This window comes from Haliaeetus albicilla, chromosome 12 (assembly GCF_947461875.1).
Source record: "Haliaeetus albicilla chromosome 12, bHalAlb1.1, whole genome shotgun sequence".
In the NCBI taxonomy this organism is placed as follows: domain Eukaryota; kingdom Metazoa; phylum Chordata; class Aves; order Accipitriformes; family Accipitridae; genus Haliaeetus; species Haliaeetus albicilla.
In genome coordinates, this window is record NC_091494.1 from 26,937,129 (window position 1) to 26,954,634 (window position 17,506).

The 17,506-nt window shown below is 38.0% G+C and overlaps 1 protein-coding gene across 5 annotated transcripts in view; it reads left to right on the forward strand.

Moving 5' to 3' along the window:
- IQCH (IQ motif containing H) overlaps positions 1–17,506 on the forward strand; it is a 74,708-nt gene that overhangs the window by 37,390 nt on the left and 19,812 nt on the right. For 4 of the 5 annotated variants that reach the window (XM_069798641.1, XM_069798642.1, XM_069798643.1 and 1 more), the window contains 3 exons: positions 94–285; positions 11,802–11,922; positions 13,689–13,975. In XM_069798641.1, the coding sequence (XP_069654742.1) occupies positions 94–285; positions 11,802–11,922; positions 13,689–13,975 (600 nt within the window). The remainder of the gene's footprint in view (positions 1–93; positions 286–11,801; positions 11,923–13,688; positions 13,976–17,506) is intronic. The other variant, XM_069798644.1, reaches the window with a different exon arrangement.

Below are 17,506 nucleotides of genomic sequence, written 5' to 3' on the forward strand. Positions count from 1 at the left end.
CAAGTCCAATTATGAGAACTGGAAGTCTAAATCAAGGAACAATTTAATATTATCATAGTGCAAAATATCTTTGTGTCATTGCTTGCTCCACAGATGATTAGTGTTCTCAGCCAGCTGATCATTGACAACATGGAAGTGCAGCGTTGGTTGTTTAAAGTGAATGATGAATGTGGAGGAAATGGCACTGCCTATTGCGACATTATCTCACATTTGAAATGCTACCACTGGGTTCAAAAGGAATGTCAGAGATACAGCCCTGAGATATGGAGTAAGTCGTGGGCACATGTAAGTAACAAAGGAGCAGGGTGTCTTGTTTGTTGTCATGGCTTCTTAATAGTCCATCCGGGTTCTTCCTCACAGTAAATCTTTTCTTGGAGCTTTCATTTTAAGGCGTTGGTAAGAGTTGATATTACAGAGTCCAGACTAGCTTGTACAAAGCAATAGGCAACAGTAATTCAAATGAAGCAGTTAAATATTCCAAAATATAAATGAATACCTGGCATCCAACTGTGGAATAAGTCGGGTGTCATAACGCTTCATTCATATGCAATAATGTGCAAATGTTAGTGTTGTTTTTATTCAAAGTGAGGACATGTATAAATGAAAGTATATAAGCGGCAGAGCCTTATATCTATATAGAAACTTGGAATCATTGGAACAAAGTGGTGTACTAATATAGTTGAACAATACTAATCAATTTGAAACCACATGCAAACTGATTGCTTTTTAATCTGGCTTTCTAAGGATCATTTTTTCTGTACATTTTTCCTCAATAATAACTTTTAAACCTGTTAGCCATTTTCAGCTGTATAAGACAGAGCACTTGAGGTCTCCAAGACCATTAGACTCCTGCATGTTTCATTACAGTGGGTGTTTAGGTAAGGAGAGGTAGATACTTAACTGAGGGAAACAGTATAGCATGAACTCATGCACTACTAGATTCCTAAGAATCCACAATTGAGAGAGGTTGTAAGATTATACATTTCAACGGCAGAAAAATCTATATGAAACTACACTTCATTAGTTCTGGCATTCAGAGAACTATTTGTAGTTTAAATATTCATTGGTATTTAAATGTGTTAATTTCAATAAGCATTTGATATTTCTGTATATTGTGCCAAATTCATTCCTAATGTAATGGTTTTAAAGCCAGAAGGAATGTATCCAGAAAGAATTGTTTAATTTACATAAACTACTCATTATAGCTCTTTTGATTTTTTTTTTTAATTCAGTCAAAACTGGTTCAAAATTTTTGTTTGATTGAATGATATTGTATATTAAAATTTCAAATTGTGCTGATTACAATTCTGTTGCATTTGACAACTACAAAATTATTCCACATTATAAAACAGAGCTTATTATATAAAGCTAAAGGGCTAATTTCTCTGATGTCCTAAAGATCCCTCACTCTGTGCAAGTCAAACAGTGTGGAGAACTGGAGAGCTACCCTAGTGGAAGCATTATCTGGCCACTGAATACTCTGGGACATAGAGCTAGCAGAATATACCCAGATCCTGCTCCCACCATCTGAGTCAGCAGGGCAGAAAACATGATTCAAGTCTAGTTCTTTGCTAGTATTAATTCCCTGTATAAGTAGTATTACTTAGTGTTAGTATTAGTGTTCCTGTTTCTGTGCCTTTTTAATTCTTTCATGGCTATGTGATTCTGAATAAAGGATGTAGTTATAACTGTCTGTCTTTAGTTTCCCTTTTATAGTGCATTTACCTTGAGCTTTGATGCAACCAGGAATCAACCCATTAGAAGCCCTTAAACATAAACATTTGTTGGAAGTTGGAAAATACATACAGAATAACATATTTGATCTAATTTCCTAGAGTCAGCAGGAAAGCTTCCACAAATCCAGACCAATATTAGTGTGGGCTTTGGCAAAGCATGAAACTTGCTGCCATTTTGAATGTCTTGTTTGAATATGTGGTCCAAATTTTTCTGCTTTCTGAGTTTAGCCCTCTTTTGTAGAATGGGAGACCTTTTTTATATATAAGGAATTACAGTCTCCACTGAGTATTACCATTGAGAGCAGAGGATTAAAATCATCCTTTGTTAAGGAATACCATTGTAATGATACACATTTAAACATCAAAGCATTAGTTTATGAGCACAGGCATGCTTTAATGTCCTATTACAGTATGTAGACCTGTTTCTTTTGATAATGAAGACATTGTGTCATCGGCATAGGCTGCCACATACAAAACGTATGCTGGCAGGTTATTAAAAAATTCAGCTTCTTGATGAAAGACTATCCTGCAGGCTAAGAGTACAGTGAAAAGACTCTCCATTTTGGTAGAATTATTAGAAATGAGAATATGACTGTAAGCAGTAAATTATGTTAATACTTACAAATAGCATCATTTGCATAGCAGTTTAAGACACGATACCCAGATTTTCCTTATTGGTATGTAGTAGGCAACAGATTAAAAATAATGTAGTTTGTGAGTTTGAACTGTGCAAAAATCTATTCTATCTGAAAATGAGACTGATTTTAGATACCTCATTTCAAACATAACATTGGGCAAACAAAAATGCAGGACAGGATTATCGATGTATTTTACCTTGTTAACTTAATGCAGCATCTGAGTTATCTGAACAATTATTTTGCTGCTGCATAAAGGGTAGATTTCACAAACTATGCTGAATGTCTCTGTAAGGCCTTCATCCTACTGTGCACTGCTGAAGTCTGTCAGCTTATAAAAAATTTCATCCTGAGGCACAGATTCTAATGATATGCAGTATCAAGAGAACTGCTGTCTCCACAAGTGTACATTTGACAATCATGAGGCCATTTGTGGAGACATTCTCCAGTGTGAAAAAGAATGTCAGGATCTGGCCCCAGTTACATGCAAAAAGATCAGTAAGTACTGGGACACCTTAGCAGTTCAATTGTATCTTGCAATGTGAATGATTATTGTAGGGAGCAAATAAATTCACAGATTTTTAACTGGTCGACATATGCATGTAAGGCATGTGTGCTGTGTGAAATGCTCTTATGCCATTCTATTGTGATTTTCCCACCTATTTTCTGTACCAATTCAAGCTTCAGTTAGTCTGTGCGTAGCAAAAAAATGTGGTTCTGCTACTACTAGAGTAAGTGAAAAAATAATAGGACAGTTGCATGAGGGTCTGTTTGAAATATCTAGAGAAAGATATCCATAATACTTATTAATATATGGTATTCCAAAGTATTCTAAGAAGCTGGGTATCTCACTCCTGCTGAAGTCAGCAGTTCAGTTTTTGGAAAAATCTCACCTATACTTATATGGACCCTTGCTGGGAGACTGTATAAATTCATGGAAGAGAAAACTATTAACTATTATGGCTGACACAGTCTTCGGCTTAGAGGGATTCAGAGCTGCAAATTGTTGGAGGCTGGGAGAGTATCTGGGGAATGGATATGCTTGCTCTGTTTTCATACTTCCCTGAGAATCCGCTTGTGACCACTGTCAGAGTCAAGATTTGGGGCTAAGTAGCCCTTATACAGCCATACTTTCATGACCTTGAAGAAAGATGCTCAGATGTCCACTCAGAATTCAAGCTGAAGATTGGTGGAAAAATGGTCTACAAAGTATATTTGGTGCCTTTTGTTTGTTTTTGAACCGACACCAGGCTGTCGAAGTCTGCAATGCCTCCTGGTCTCTGACTTCAAATCTTGGGACTTAACTGCCACCTCAAACTCTCATGACACTTGCAGTCCTCTTCCCTTTTAGAGGAAAGGTAACATCACCTTCCTGTTAGTGTTGCCTTTTTTCCTCTTTTAACAGTCTCCCTTTTACATAAAATAATACAGGACTGTGCAGGGATCCCATCCTCTTGTATAACTACAGAACTCTAAATAGTATCTAAATCACTAGATTAAATTACTAGTCAAATTAATTTTAGAATTATCTTTTATTACACTGCAACTCTCAATTAACCACCAGGACCAGCAATATGATATGAGTTTACCTAGCAGCAATCCTAAAGATAACAAAGGTCAGCCCGAAGACTAAAAAAGGTGTAAGCATGGGGATAAAGAAGAAAAGAGCTGAAAGTACAAGAATAGAACAAGACACACACAAACAAGCAACAAATATTCTCTCAATAAGCCATTAAAATTGGCCATAGCTACACAACCATTTCAAAACTCTCCATTAACTATCTGTTGCAGAAGAAAAAAAAGCTATTTAATGCGCTTGGGCAGCCTACTGTTTTAATGTTAGAGTGTTTGAATCTTACTGCCTCCAGTTGTGTCACAGTATTTTGTCATGGTTTGTTTTTCTTATAGAATATATCTTGGTTAATTCACTAAAACGTGTAAGAGGAAGTCAAAATCTTTTCAAAAGGTGACAAATCCGTAAAATCCAACTTTCTAGTCTGTGTTGCATAAAGCAATATTCAGACACTGGTTGCAGGATTTTGCATTGATTGCTATTGGAAAATTACAGTTTCAAAGGCCAAGATAAAATGATGCAAAATGCTGGCTGTTCCTTTAAATTAAAAATGTTTGGGTCAACTTTCAGAAGTCCTGTAATAAGTATTAGATAAACTTGGCAATTATCTGAAAATCGGGAACAGTGGTGAGCAGATTCTTTCCTGGTTGAATGAATCGCATTCACTATATGAAACCTGAAGCATATATACCACATCTTGTTTCATTACTGAAGTAAGGAATTCAGAGTACAGAGTATATGTTTGTAAACAGGTCAAAATAAAATCAACTGTAAAACTGTCAAAGACAATTTTAGAAACATGGCATTGCCAGCACGGTATTGTTTCTGATCATCTTTGAACATAGTATAGCTTCCTAACAATGTTTTTTTCCTTTCTGCTACCCATTCTCATTTTCACCACCCCAATCACCTTTTGTAATGCCACCAGCTTTGTTCTAGGGCAACGCTACAAATACTACTGAAACTGGAATAAACTGTGAGCAATTGAATTGGTCTTAGTATAACACCTAAAGTCTACCGAGGGGGTTCTTAAGCAAGTAGTATTTGCTGCTGCTGTTACTGTAGACACGCAATTGCAGGTGTGGTATTTTTTTTCAGCCTGAAGAGGGCCAGAAGCTCTGACAGATACACAGAAGATGCATTTACAGCATTTTGACAGGCTTTTAAAATTTCATCTAACTGATATGATGTTTAACAGGAAAAGGGCAAGAACCCAAAGACTTAAGAAAGAAAATTATTACCTATAAAGCAATACTGCTGCAGGTTTTTTCCTAGTATGGGCAGTGCTCTGTCAGCGATATATCCTAAATAGTTTAAATGTTCACTGTACCTGTGAACAGTCTGTAGTGCTCTTATTCAGTTTATTAATATATCTGTGTATCTGCCATGGCGATGTTTCAGGTGATTCTCAAATCTTAAGTAAAATAAAGCATGATAATTGTATCCCTTGGTTAAATTAAAGCCATGATATCCATTCCTAAGACTTGCAATAATCAGATATGCAAGCTGTTGGTTTGTATGTCCTATTGATTTAATATGCTTCTAATCAGTACATAAAGCTATAGGCCTGCAGTGTTAATTTTTCATATGCTTACAAAGTACCCTTTGATTTTCTGTCACGCGTTAATTACAGCGTTTTGCCATTAAATAGGAAGCTTTGTGTAAACTAATTACTAGGTAATCATTGTCTACCGCAAGCGTGCTGTTTGTACCTTTTATTTTATTCTAAAAATGCACAGATCTCGCAGTCTGGAACCACTATACCTTCCAGCCATTAGCTCTCACTAATTCATAGCATTATTGTGTTAAGATTGTAGGAGTTGTAATTGTTGTGGTATCAGTGCTGTTAATTACCGGAGTAAACAGTTGAAATGGTGCCAAGGTCTATTGTACAAGGCAGAGGAAAGGAGGTTTAAATGTTACTTCCACCATCTGGGGACTGGAGTAGAGGCAAATGCTAGAAAACAGCAGTGAGGCAATATCAGAACTTCAGCTCCAGGGTTTTAGGCCATATGGATCCAGAATATTTTGAATCAATTGAATTTAAGTGCCAGTTTGTAGCAATAACAGTGTGGAAGGAGAGGATAAAGCAAGAGCACTAAAGAAATCTGAAATCCTTTAATGTTATCGCATCCAATAAAATGCCTGCTTGGATTATTTTAAAAATGTTTATTTTGCTAAAATCCAAAAAGTAACACATAGGCAACTCGAAGAATAAAATAAGTTTAACTGTGTGTTGTTTGTGAAACGCGATGCAGGTTTTGTCTGACAATTCCTCTAGCATTACAGCTCAGCAATTTAGATAAAATTCCTGGGAAGTGACTGTGGATTATCTATATGATGTCTTTTTTCCTTTTGAAATCACATTTTTTTAATTCATTAGAATCCTTTTTTTAGAGATGCAAGCCAGAAAGCAGGGCAAGTGAACAAAAGTGGACAAAATTTATAGAGATTGAAATAGAGAAAAAAAACAAAATTAGGAAAATATTATTAATGTAAGGGCATCTCAATTGTTTGTGCCTTTGCAGAGATCTCATTAAAATACAGAAAAGATGCATTCAAATATTGCTTATCTCATTTTGTATGAGGATTAACATCTCAGTGCCCTGAACTTTCAAATGCTGCATTGAAATAAACGTAATTTTTTTTTTAAATACAGATTTTTTAAGATTATGACAATTATGTTACATTTTCTTTGCTCTGAAGGTAGATGTGGGGAACCTTGAAAAACGAAGGCTGCAACCTTGCAAAAGACATGCTTTTATGCATAAAATAGCAATGCACATGGAGTATTTTTTTGGATTAAAAAAGCAAACTATTTAATAAAATCATCCTAATCTCAAATTAACATGCTGTGCATAAACACGCAGAATTATTTGACAAGCTCGTAGAGCTTTCAAGATCCTTTTTCTCTCTGATTTTTGGTAGCACAGGCTGTAGTGATTTTATATTTGATTTCCCCGCATATATTGTTTTCCGAGATGACATCTACAAAAAGGGATCGCGCAGCATATTGCTGTTGCCAGTTTAGCAGTGTTCAGAGGAAATAGAAAGGATCTCTCTTTCTAAACAATCCTGGTTTATTTATTTTTTATTGGTCTGTTAGCAGATGTTGAAGTAGTTCAGGGCACAATGTAAACATGTGTTTTTCAATGGAAGTAGCAAGGTATACAATGAAACAAGCAATTGGGAGGGGTTTTGTGGACTAGGCCAGTGGGGTTTTTTTGCTTTTTTGTCTGTCTGTGTATGTGGTTGAATTTAGAATTAAAAGAAGTGCTTGATCTTTATATATTGAAATCCTCAGCATGCAGAGTGACAGCATGAGCGAGAAGAGAAAACCATGGCCCCATGTGGTGTGAAAAAAGGAACAGCAGTTTAAGTGCTGGAAAGTTGAAAGAGAACTAACCTTCTTGTTCTTGTAGTCAAGGAAAGTGGCTGTTTTGTGCTTTTGTATTGAAGCACAGCATATGTGCCTCAGTTTGACAAAAAGCCTCTTGAGTCAAAGCAACCCTAGTCCTGTGTGCTGATCCAAAGCGAAGGCCATGATAATGAGGGACGGGCTCTCAGGAAGCAGTGAGTAGATAATACTACATAAGTGGAGAATTCTGTGCACCGTTTTCACCATTCTACTTAATGCAAGTCGCAGCCACAGTGAATCGCTTGCTATACAGCTGAAATGGGCCATTAGCTATCAGGGAAAATTGTCTTTGGTACTTTCAGCAGATGGAGCAAATATTTTACAAAGCAATTTTACATACGAAAAACATTTGTGTTACTTGGTAATGATGGCTGTTTTACATGATGTTACCTTCTATCAGAACATACTTTTCCAGCTCGTGGAAAGCAAAATTGGCACTTTTTAATTTTAAAATTTGCAGTTAACAATTAAAAGCCTGGGCTTTAAATCAGGTTGCAAACTTTAAGTAGATAGGCTATTCAGTGTATCACTTCCAAAAACATTTCCATTTTCATAAACCTCTCAAATTGTTTTGTTCGGTGCAGTAGATTGTGATTCTGGCCAGCATGTACCTGTCTGAATTAGAAAAAATGCCAAATCAGTTTAATTTGCAAAATAGCAAATAATGAAAGTTATTTGGACAGTCAGACAGCAGTTACTGGCCTCTTCCAATATAACCGTGTTTGCTGATGTTGCTGAGAATATAAGAACAAGCTGGGCTGGACCAATTCATGTCAAGGCAGCTGGAATAAGTTATCATGGCTCCACTGATCACAATATAAAGGATATACTGTACAAATGGTATGAATTGTCATAGTGCCATTGAAGTGGCATAAATTGCTGTAGCTTCATTGACTTCAGCAGAGATGTGGCAGTTTGTATTGCTGAGGATCTGTCTGCTGATTTTATTCTTCTCTGGCCCAGTCAGCTTTAGTTATTTAGAGATACTTTCTTCACTCTATTTGCTTGCAAGGTCTAAATAATTTCCTTTCAGTCTGCTTTTTAGCTAAAAAGCTGTAGGTCTTTCTCATGCATTCTGTTCTGCAGCCTCTTTCTGTCCCCAGGTGTTTCCTCCTATTTCTAAGTCTATTTCTTCTTTTCTTCTTTCTACTTATTTACTTTATTACTCAACAGGCTTTTCTTTGCTGACTGATCTGTCTCGAGTAGATTTCCTACTGGTGCCTTCAACACATGTCATGTTTGGTCCTAGTTTCTTGTTGCAACTGCCATTCTAAGAAAGCCTTTCAACATTCAGCTTGCAGAAGGATAAGAAATTACGTTTAGGGGGAAAAAGGTGTAATTTTTTTCAGGCTTAGTCATTGTTATAAAAAGGTGCAAATCGGATTTGGATAAAGAGTTCTGCATGACGTAAGCAGTATTTGGGCTGCTCCTTTTTTACTGGTACTAAGAAACATCAGCTGAAAGATTTGAACAAGTGCTCCCTGTTTCCATTGAGCCTATGATTCTGAATTGTTTTGGGCCACATCAAGAAATAAGACATTGGTAAGCTCTGCTGGAGATACCGTCCAATTTAAATGAAATTAGCCTACTGAGCACTGATCCTTTTAAAAGGTTTGACTTCATGAGTGAATGTTGGATCCGGCCTTGAATTTGCCTACTAAAACTCCCTATAATCAGGATTATTGCCTTTTTAGAGCTTACGGTTGCAAAAAAACTTCAAGTAGAATTCCAGGTGCTGATCCTTAAAAAGCGGTTGCCCGACTCCCTTCTGTGAACACCTTGATTATTTACGCATTACTTGTTAAAAGCACTGTTACGTTGGGTTTGATCTCACAAGAACATTTTTCAGATTTTCTTGAATTAGTTATTTCTTTAAAAGCCTCTCTCTTCTTTCTGTAAGGCAACTGGTTTTGATGCCTGTATCATTCACAGTCAGCGAGTTCTGAGGGTGCTTTGAACTGCAGGATGCTCCTGAGCTGGGCACTGTGCATCCGCATTGCCCTAGCAGACGTTCTGAGTTCATCCTGTGTTCAGGTCCCCTTCAAATGCTATTTGACCTCATTTAAGCAAGCAACACTGGGTCTGTTGAGGAAGTACCACAACAGTCTTGCCTGTCTAACATCCATCATATGGACAGAGAGTAGTAGCATATGATGTTACTATATGTATAGATAATGTGAGTGGAGACTCTGTGTCTTACCAGCAGCCTCCATTTGTAAGGCAGGTAAGCATGCCCTTCGAGATACTTCAAAGTCTGGAAGCTCTGCTTGATTTTGCACCCACTTTAGGGAGCTTTCTTTCACACCCATGTGTGATCCTCGAAAACAACTTTGTTTAAAAGGAGATACTACTGCCCCCAGCACTGTTCCATGGAGACGACATGGCTGCCCTCAAGTCCCTTGGAATTGTTGCAGTGGAAAATTGTGTCCCAGTTGACATGTCCATAGTTTAAGTTTTACTTATACAAGCTTGGTCACAGCACTCTCACATGCTTCTACATATCCAGCAGGGATTATTGTTTTTTTCCCCCATAATTTATCAAAAGCTTTCAGGCAGTCATTACATACCTCTTCTTTTGTTTGTTTTGATATTTCTGTTTCAGTTGCACAATACCCAAAGTCATTAGATCTCAGGGATGAGACTCAGTGTGACAGAGGTATCGCTGAACGCACTGATGGGTGCAAACTGATTTGTAGGTCAGCAACTCCGTGACATTCATCATGGCTCACATTCTCTCTCCAAAGCTGCATTTATTTTCACTGTGCAACAAACCACTTCTTGGCTTAGCAATATTTCAGTGCAAATACAAATCAAGACAAGGCCAACTGATATTTGCTCACTGCTCTGTTATTTTAGTCAGCTAAGATATCTAAAACCTAAATTCCTCCTTACAGATTTTAAGGAAACAAGCAGTGTAAGACCTGAATCTGGGTAAATTCTGAACTTGGATCTCATGTTTTATGTGGTCCTTTGTTTTTGCCGTAAAGTTAAGGTTGTGCTGCTTAGTATATTGATATACTGACCCAAACCATTTTTTTAGCATTTTTTCTGAGATGTTTAAAGTCAACATCATACTTTTCTCCTTAGTGTACAATAGGAGCCCACATAGCCCAGATCAGCAGCACCATCTAAGCACCTCAATATTTTTAAGGTATTTTTTTCTCAATTCCATGTGAGGTAGGGACAGCAATTGTCCCCCTTTCATGGCTGGACAGCTGAGTCACAGATAGAAAGTCATTTTCCCGAAGTCTCACAGGCAGACTGCATTCAGGAACAAGATACATCTAGGTTTCCTATACACAAAGCTGGTACCTTAGTCATTGGCCCATCCTCCTTCTCCTCATTCTGGTAGATAAATGACAGTAAGCTGATTTTGAATTCATATTTTTGGTTATGTCACATCATGCGCTTCATGACAAAGCCCATCTCTTCAAACTCACTGGTCTGGAAAAATAGATTTTTTTTTTTTTCCTATTCTTAGATGTTAGCCATAAGGTTTTATCATGTTCCTCCAGAGCTCAAGATAATATGATTGTGGCTTAGGATATTGCCAAGATCAGAAGACGGTTGGTCATCTTCTGAAGCACGGGATGCTGAAGAGAGAGGATGTAAAACAGAAGCAAAGAGACCCAGGGGAAGCAGGCGAATGCTTATGAAGCAGCAAGAAAAGCAGCCTGAAGCAATAGAGTCAGGGTCCTTGCACTTTATATGCTGGTGTACTTCTGGGATATTTTTGAACAGTAAAAGCAATGCAGTTAGTTTCTGTATTTAATGGGGTTGTTTTGTGTGTGTGATAATACAGTAAAGAATTTGAAATTAGGAAGAAGCTAGTTTATCTCCTATAGTATGACTCATCAAATTCTACCAAAGATAGAGGCACAAATACACTCATGAATTGATGTTACAGATTGGAAAGTGTAAAAGGATATCTCCTGCATCTCCTGCTTTAGAAACACTTTTGGCTGGTTATTTCTCTTTTTTTTTTTTTTTTTTAATAACTAAAGGGTGTTCAGTTTGATATAACAACTTAAACATAGAATCAGTAAAACTATTTCTGGCATATGTGACTATTTCAGTATACTCAGTTTCAAAATATAAACAATGTAGAATTTATTGACTGCTGGTATTGATCCCTAAGCAGTTACCAAGTGCTTAGCATTTTCAGTTGCCAGATCAAATTATTGATATAAATTATAATGAAATAGATGCTATAATGAAGGGGGGGATTGTCTTTCAGAGAAGGACAGTTTTCAATAGGAGGGAAGAGTACTAAGTAGAAAAATTAAAAAAGGCTTCCTGACTGTGGATAAACAGTAACCACATTTTTTTTTTTTTTTTTTTTTTTTTGCCTGTTGGAGGCCTGGTTTTTAATCACCCCACAAGCAGTTTTCATTTCTGTAGTAAAATTGCTTGTGGTTCTATTTAATTTGTTTCTGCAGGAGCCAGCTTTGGTGAAGATCTCCCAGGAGCTGCCGGGCCTTTTAGCACAGCACGTACAGCCAGTCAATGAGAAACGATTCCCTACATGGGAAAAATTCCTCCAAACATTTCTTAGTCAAGGTAAATAAGACTGCAAAGTCGCTGTTAAGTGTTATAAGGAGTAATTATACCATATTGTATGCCATATTCTTGTTAATCTTGGGCCCATTTAAATATTTATCTCCTTTTATTTCTCCATTATGATTCAAATGTTCATGTATGAATGAATTATAGGCAACTATTCTATCATTCATATGTCCTATCCAAGCTTTTAACCTGTATTAATCCTGGATTACCTTTCTCACGTGATTCTGAATCAATAAGCACGAACTCCTCAGTCCTGGGTTACTGTACTGGAGACTGTAACATTTGGCAAAGGGCTTTAGGGAATGTTAGCATCGAGTTTGCTCGTAGGTAAATGTGAGAATATTTCATCTTTGTTAGGTGTTGGTCAGCAAACATCTGCAAGACTTGCTTTTCCCTCCCATAGGACCAGAAAGGGAGCTATATGTAAACTTTGGATGCTATATACATACATTGCATGAAGTCAAATGTACTCATAACCTTTAATAGCTTGGAGAAGAGCTGAGCTTTCTTCCCAGTTTTTGCCTTCCAGGCAGGTGGTGTTGGCCCTGAGGATCCATAATGTAATGCCGTATTGTCCCTTACAGTACGTTGGCACAGACTCCTCGTTAGACCATTGCCGTGCTCTTTCTTGCCCTCCAACCAAAGGAAGATGAACAAGTTCCAATCTGATAGCTGGATAGTTTTGTTCATGTGGTGCCGAGTCCTCAGCAGGGCTTCCTGCATTAAACCCAGTCATGGCACCTTTGGATCAAAGCTGGCCAGTACCCAACTGGCCTAGAGCTCAGAAGTGAGCCCATGTTTGTCTGTAAGAGGCAGTGCAGATAAAACCCTTGTCTAGTCACTGCAAATCAGTGTATCCGTACAGGGGCTTTGCACACACATGTTAACATCCTAAATTTGTATGCCAAATTTTGGACAGAAAAGGAGTTTGTGGTTGGGTAGTAAATTTCTGTGGTGATTCTGCCCTGCCATCATTTTGTATTATATAAACTGGATATATAAATTTCATACATTTCTTTATCTGTGGAAGAGACAAGGATGATTCAAAGCTTTAAAAGTATTTTTTTTGAAAGATAATGCTAGTTAACATATATAAACCCCATTTTTATGACATATTAGTTTATCCTAACTAACTGAGTTATGGCATTATATGCAATAAAAAGGCAAATCCAGAATGCCAAGCAGTTTTCTTTGTGATTTTCCTATGGAAAACCACGCTAGAAGTTGTCATCTACAAGCCCTCCCATCTACACACCAAGTTCCTCATGTGGATGAATACCAAAAGGCAGACTACTCATCTCAGACCATCATATAGATGGGAATCTCCAAGATAAGTTCACAGCAGGAGATGCCACTCCCCTGAGGTCCCAACATTGCATTTCACCACTGTTCTGGGCCTGGCATTTAACTGGGCTGTAGGACAGCACAGGTTTCATTCATATTACCCAAGAACATATTTCTCCTGTCAGATATGTGATATATCCAGTTTGGAACTGCTTGCAAAGCATCTGTAGCTGAGAAGCCACTGGTTGAACTGTACAGTGCTATAGCAGATGAGATAGATACCTTTCTCTTCTAAGAGATTCATGGGTTCTAGCTATACTGCTCACATTACATTTATTTACTTGCTGTATCTCCATAGCAGTCCTGCCTGCAATGTCTGAGCACAATAGGAGCTGGATGGTTTCATTCTGTGCACTCTGAAGAGCATCACATGTGAATTTGATTACTAGCTTAACAGCTAATTCATTTCTTACTAGGTGGTGTGATAGAAGCCTTCCCACTCTCAGAAAATGTCACAAACCTTACGGTGGATATGCTGATAGAGCCAACAGGCAAGATAAAAATAGTGTCATCTGGAGATCAGCTCCATGCTGACGGTCCTTTGCGATCATCTGGCACTACCATTCCACAATGTTCTGTTGATCCAGCAGTTCTTAATTCACTCTGCTTAAAAATTGGAGAAACCTGTAAATCTAAAGGAGTGCTTGGTTACTTCTCTGTTGATTTTGTGACTTTCATCCATCCACAAATGATGGAGCAGCAGGTGAGTGGGGCAGACACATTACTTCACGTTATCCCCCTGAGATCAAGAAATGTCTGCTTTCCTACTTGATTCTGGAAGATATCAGGATAAGGCTTTGCCCTTTTGAACAAACTTTATTTCTAAGCCGTGAGGCATGTGGAGGGAAGTAAAGCACGTGGTTATTCTAACAATAGCATAAAATTTAGACCTGATCTGCCAGGTGGACCTGAGGAACCTTTTTCATGAGCCTTAAGAGTAACAAACCAACAAAGCCTGTAGGGCTGCTTTCAAAGCTGAGTGATAAGAAAATAATATTTTAATTCCTTCTAATGACTTTTTTCCCCCTAAATTCCTTCTAATGAATTTTCCCCCCCTAAAATAAGTGCATTCTGCATTAAGCTGGTAATTACAGATGATGGTCTTATGGCTAAGATGTTTAGATGATTTTAGTTTCAATATGTTCTGAATCTCTTGTGTTTTGCTCTGTAAAAATAATTACAGGGATTATTGTACTCTTTTGAGTAAACCAGTGTCTGTAAGAATGCAGTTCTGAGGTTTGAGGATGAATCTAAGGAAGAGGGGATATTGACAATTTCTTGTAGCAAATAGGATGGTAGTGATGAACAATTTGGTTTACATCGTAATGGCTAATTTAAGTAAAGAGAGGTAATGGAAAGCAGTCCAGTTATCATGTCTCAAGAAGTTACAGCCGTGGGTCAGGAGTTACTTTCTCTTAGCTGGCACAGAACACCTGACTGTTCTGACTGACAGTGGGATATTAGTTCATCGTGAATGAAAACATGCTCATTCAAACCACTTTTGCTCTTCATTTGGCTTTTACAATGTCTGAGAGAAGAAAGATAGATTGTGATCTCACACTGAATACAAAATTATTCCCCAATATCAACACACAGACTGAGGTCAATGTGTGGCATGTGACAGTGCAGATGATTAAAGATGATTGTTGCATGGATTGAAATGAACCTGCATTGCTTCCCAGGTGTAGGGGCCTGGGAGCAATGACTGCAGTGTGTTTACGTCATCTCACTTGAGGGGCAGTAACTTCTTAAAATGTGCTCATGTGATAGCTTAAGCTCTTTAGTGTTAATGTTCCTGTGGAATTCCTTCTGTAGGTCCTTGTCCTAATGAGTCTTCCACATGGGCTGCACAGGCTTCAGAGTGTTTTTATCAAGCCCTTTTGGTGTATCAAAGCTCTGAGGTTTCCTGCATGCATGGTATCAAGTGTAGCACATGAAGCAGAGCAGTGCAAGACACCATTCCAGGTCCCCTCCCAACAGCCTGAGGCCACACACTGCTTTCTGCTGCAGTGCAAATGTGTACACAGTTAGTAGTTTGTTTGCTTTAGAGTATTTAAAAATACTTTAACAGAAGATCAGCAGATCCAGGTACTGGGTGACACATTATGAAATTCAGCTTTACGATAGTGTCTGACAGTTTATCATACTTCCTCTAGTCCTGAAAACGTCATACGATGGGCACGTTAACTGCAGGCACAGGTTGTACTAATGTGGAAGAGATGGGTGGCCTTTTAGGGAGTCTAGATGGAAGAATACAGTATTTTAAAGAATGATACTCCAAGGTTAACACCTTGAATTACCTAGAAAGGAAAATGCTGCTAGGAAGTCAGTGCAGTTTTGGAGTGCTGGAGTGCTGTGTGACTTACATCAGGCATAACTGAGCAGAATGGAAGGGACTAAATAAATGTTTTCTCATGGAATCCTGCCCAGGAGAGTCATTTGTGTAAATGAGTAATGGGATCTTTTTAAAAGGTAAAATCCAAACCCCTCAAGTGACCCTAGTCCTCCCTGCCAGAGTTTACAAAGCTATCAGCAAAACCTCATAGTCAGCTGTATCAGAACTTTTGACAACATAAAAAGTAATATAATAAATCAAGACAGCAGAAGGGTATTGACTCCAGAATCTGCTGCTGCCTACGATGGATGGCAGGGAAGCAGAGGAGGGGTGCCCACTGTCCCTTATAATCTATAACTGAACTTTCAGACCTTATAAGGTGATGGAAGATACTGTCCCAACACACACTGCTTTCAGTGCCAAGGAAAAAATAGGTAAAAGAATGGATTTAAAGAAACATTTTAATCCCTGGCATGAATATTGATGATCAGCCTCGATCATAGTTTGTAACAAAATATTGATCTTGCATGTTTCTATGCTAATCTGGCATTTGTTTTATTCATAAAGTCAAGATTTCTTTGTCACAACATAATCTATTAAATACTTTCACCAGTCAGATGCTGTGAAAACCAAATGAAGGGCATTATTGAATTATTCTGTTTAAAAATAAAAACACTTCTCAAGCTTAGAAACAGTGAAGCCAGGTTTCTCATAGATTTGTGCCTTGAAGTTAAGTTCCCACATGTTTTCCAGCTGAACTTACCCTGCAGCTTTTCCCATTGTAAGGTCACTAGTAAGGTCTCTTTCCTCTGTCCACTTACTTATTTTAGGAATCTTATGGGAGTTTAATATATTTGACAATTTTTCCTTCTTACAAATCTGGTTGATATTGACCAATAGGATTGAATATTATAATAGCCAGGTGTAAAAACCTAAAACATAATGCCAGGCTAAAATAAAACAAAATTAAGTACAACCTGGGTGAAGAGACTGAGTGCTCAGTGTTCTGGTAGTGGTCTTGTGTTTGAAGACTAAAGAAAATATAATTTTTAAAGAACATAAAATCCTTATTGTTAGTGATGAATAGTATTGTTGAGTGTACTGGGTACAACTGTACAAATTCAAAATTAGCATATGAATACAGATACTATTTCAAGATCTGAGCATCAAGTCTCAATTGTTTCTTGTATTTCCAATGCATCTCCTTGTTTTTTCGCTATTTTCTTTTCTTCTACAATCTTCAGTTAGGACCCTCACTGTTTAAGAAGTTGTCCTGGTTTCAGCTGGGATAGAGTTAACTGTCTTCCTAGCAGCTGGTACCGTGCTATGTTTTGAGTTCAGTATGTGAAGAATGTTGATAACACTGATGTTTTCAGTTGTTGCTCAGTAGTGTTTAGACTATAGTCAAGGATTTTTCAGCTTCTCATGCCCAGCCAGGGCACCTGACCCAAACTGGCCAACAGTGTATTCCATACCATGGGACGTCCCATCTAGTTTAGGAACTGGGGAGTGGGGGGGCAGGGATTTGCCGCTGGGGGACTGGCTGGGTGTCGGTCGGCGGGTGGTGAGCAATTGCCCTGCGCATTATTTGTACATTCCAATCCTTTTATTACTACTGTTGTCATTTTATTAGTGTTATCATTATCATTATTAGTTTCTTCTTTTCTGTTCTATTAAACCACTCTTATCTCAACCCAGGAGTTTTACTTCTTTTCCTGATTTTCTCCCCCATCCCACTGGATGGGGGGGAGTGAGTGAGCGGCTGCGTGGTGCTTAGTTGCTGGCTGGGGTTAAACCACGACAGAAGTGTTTAACTTCTTCCCTTCCTTAAAAGGGAACATATCTGTATTTGATGGGATAGGCTGTGTAGTAAGGACGGACTTTCAGAAAATGGTGTGG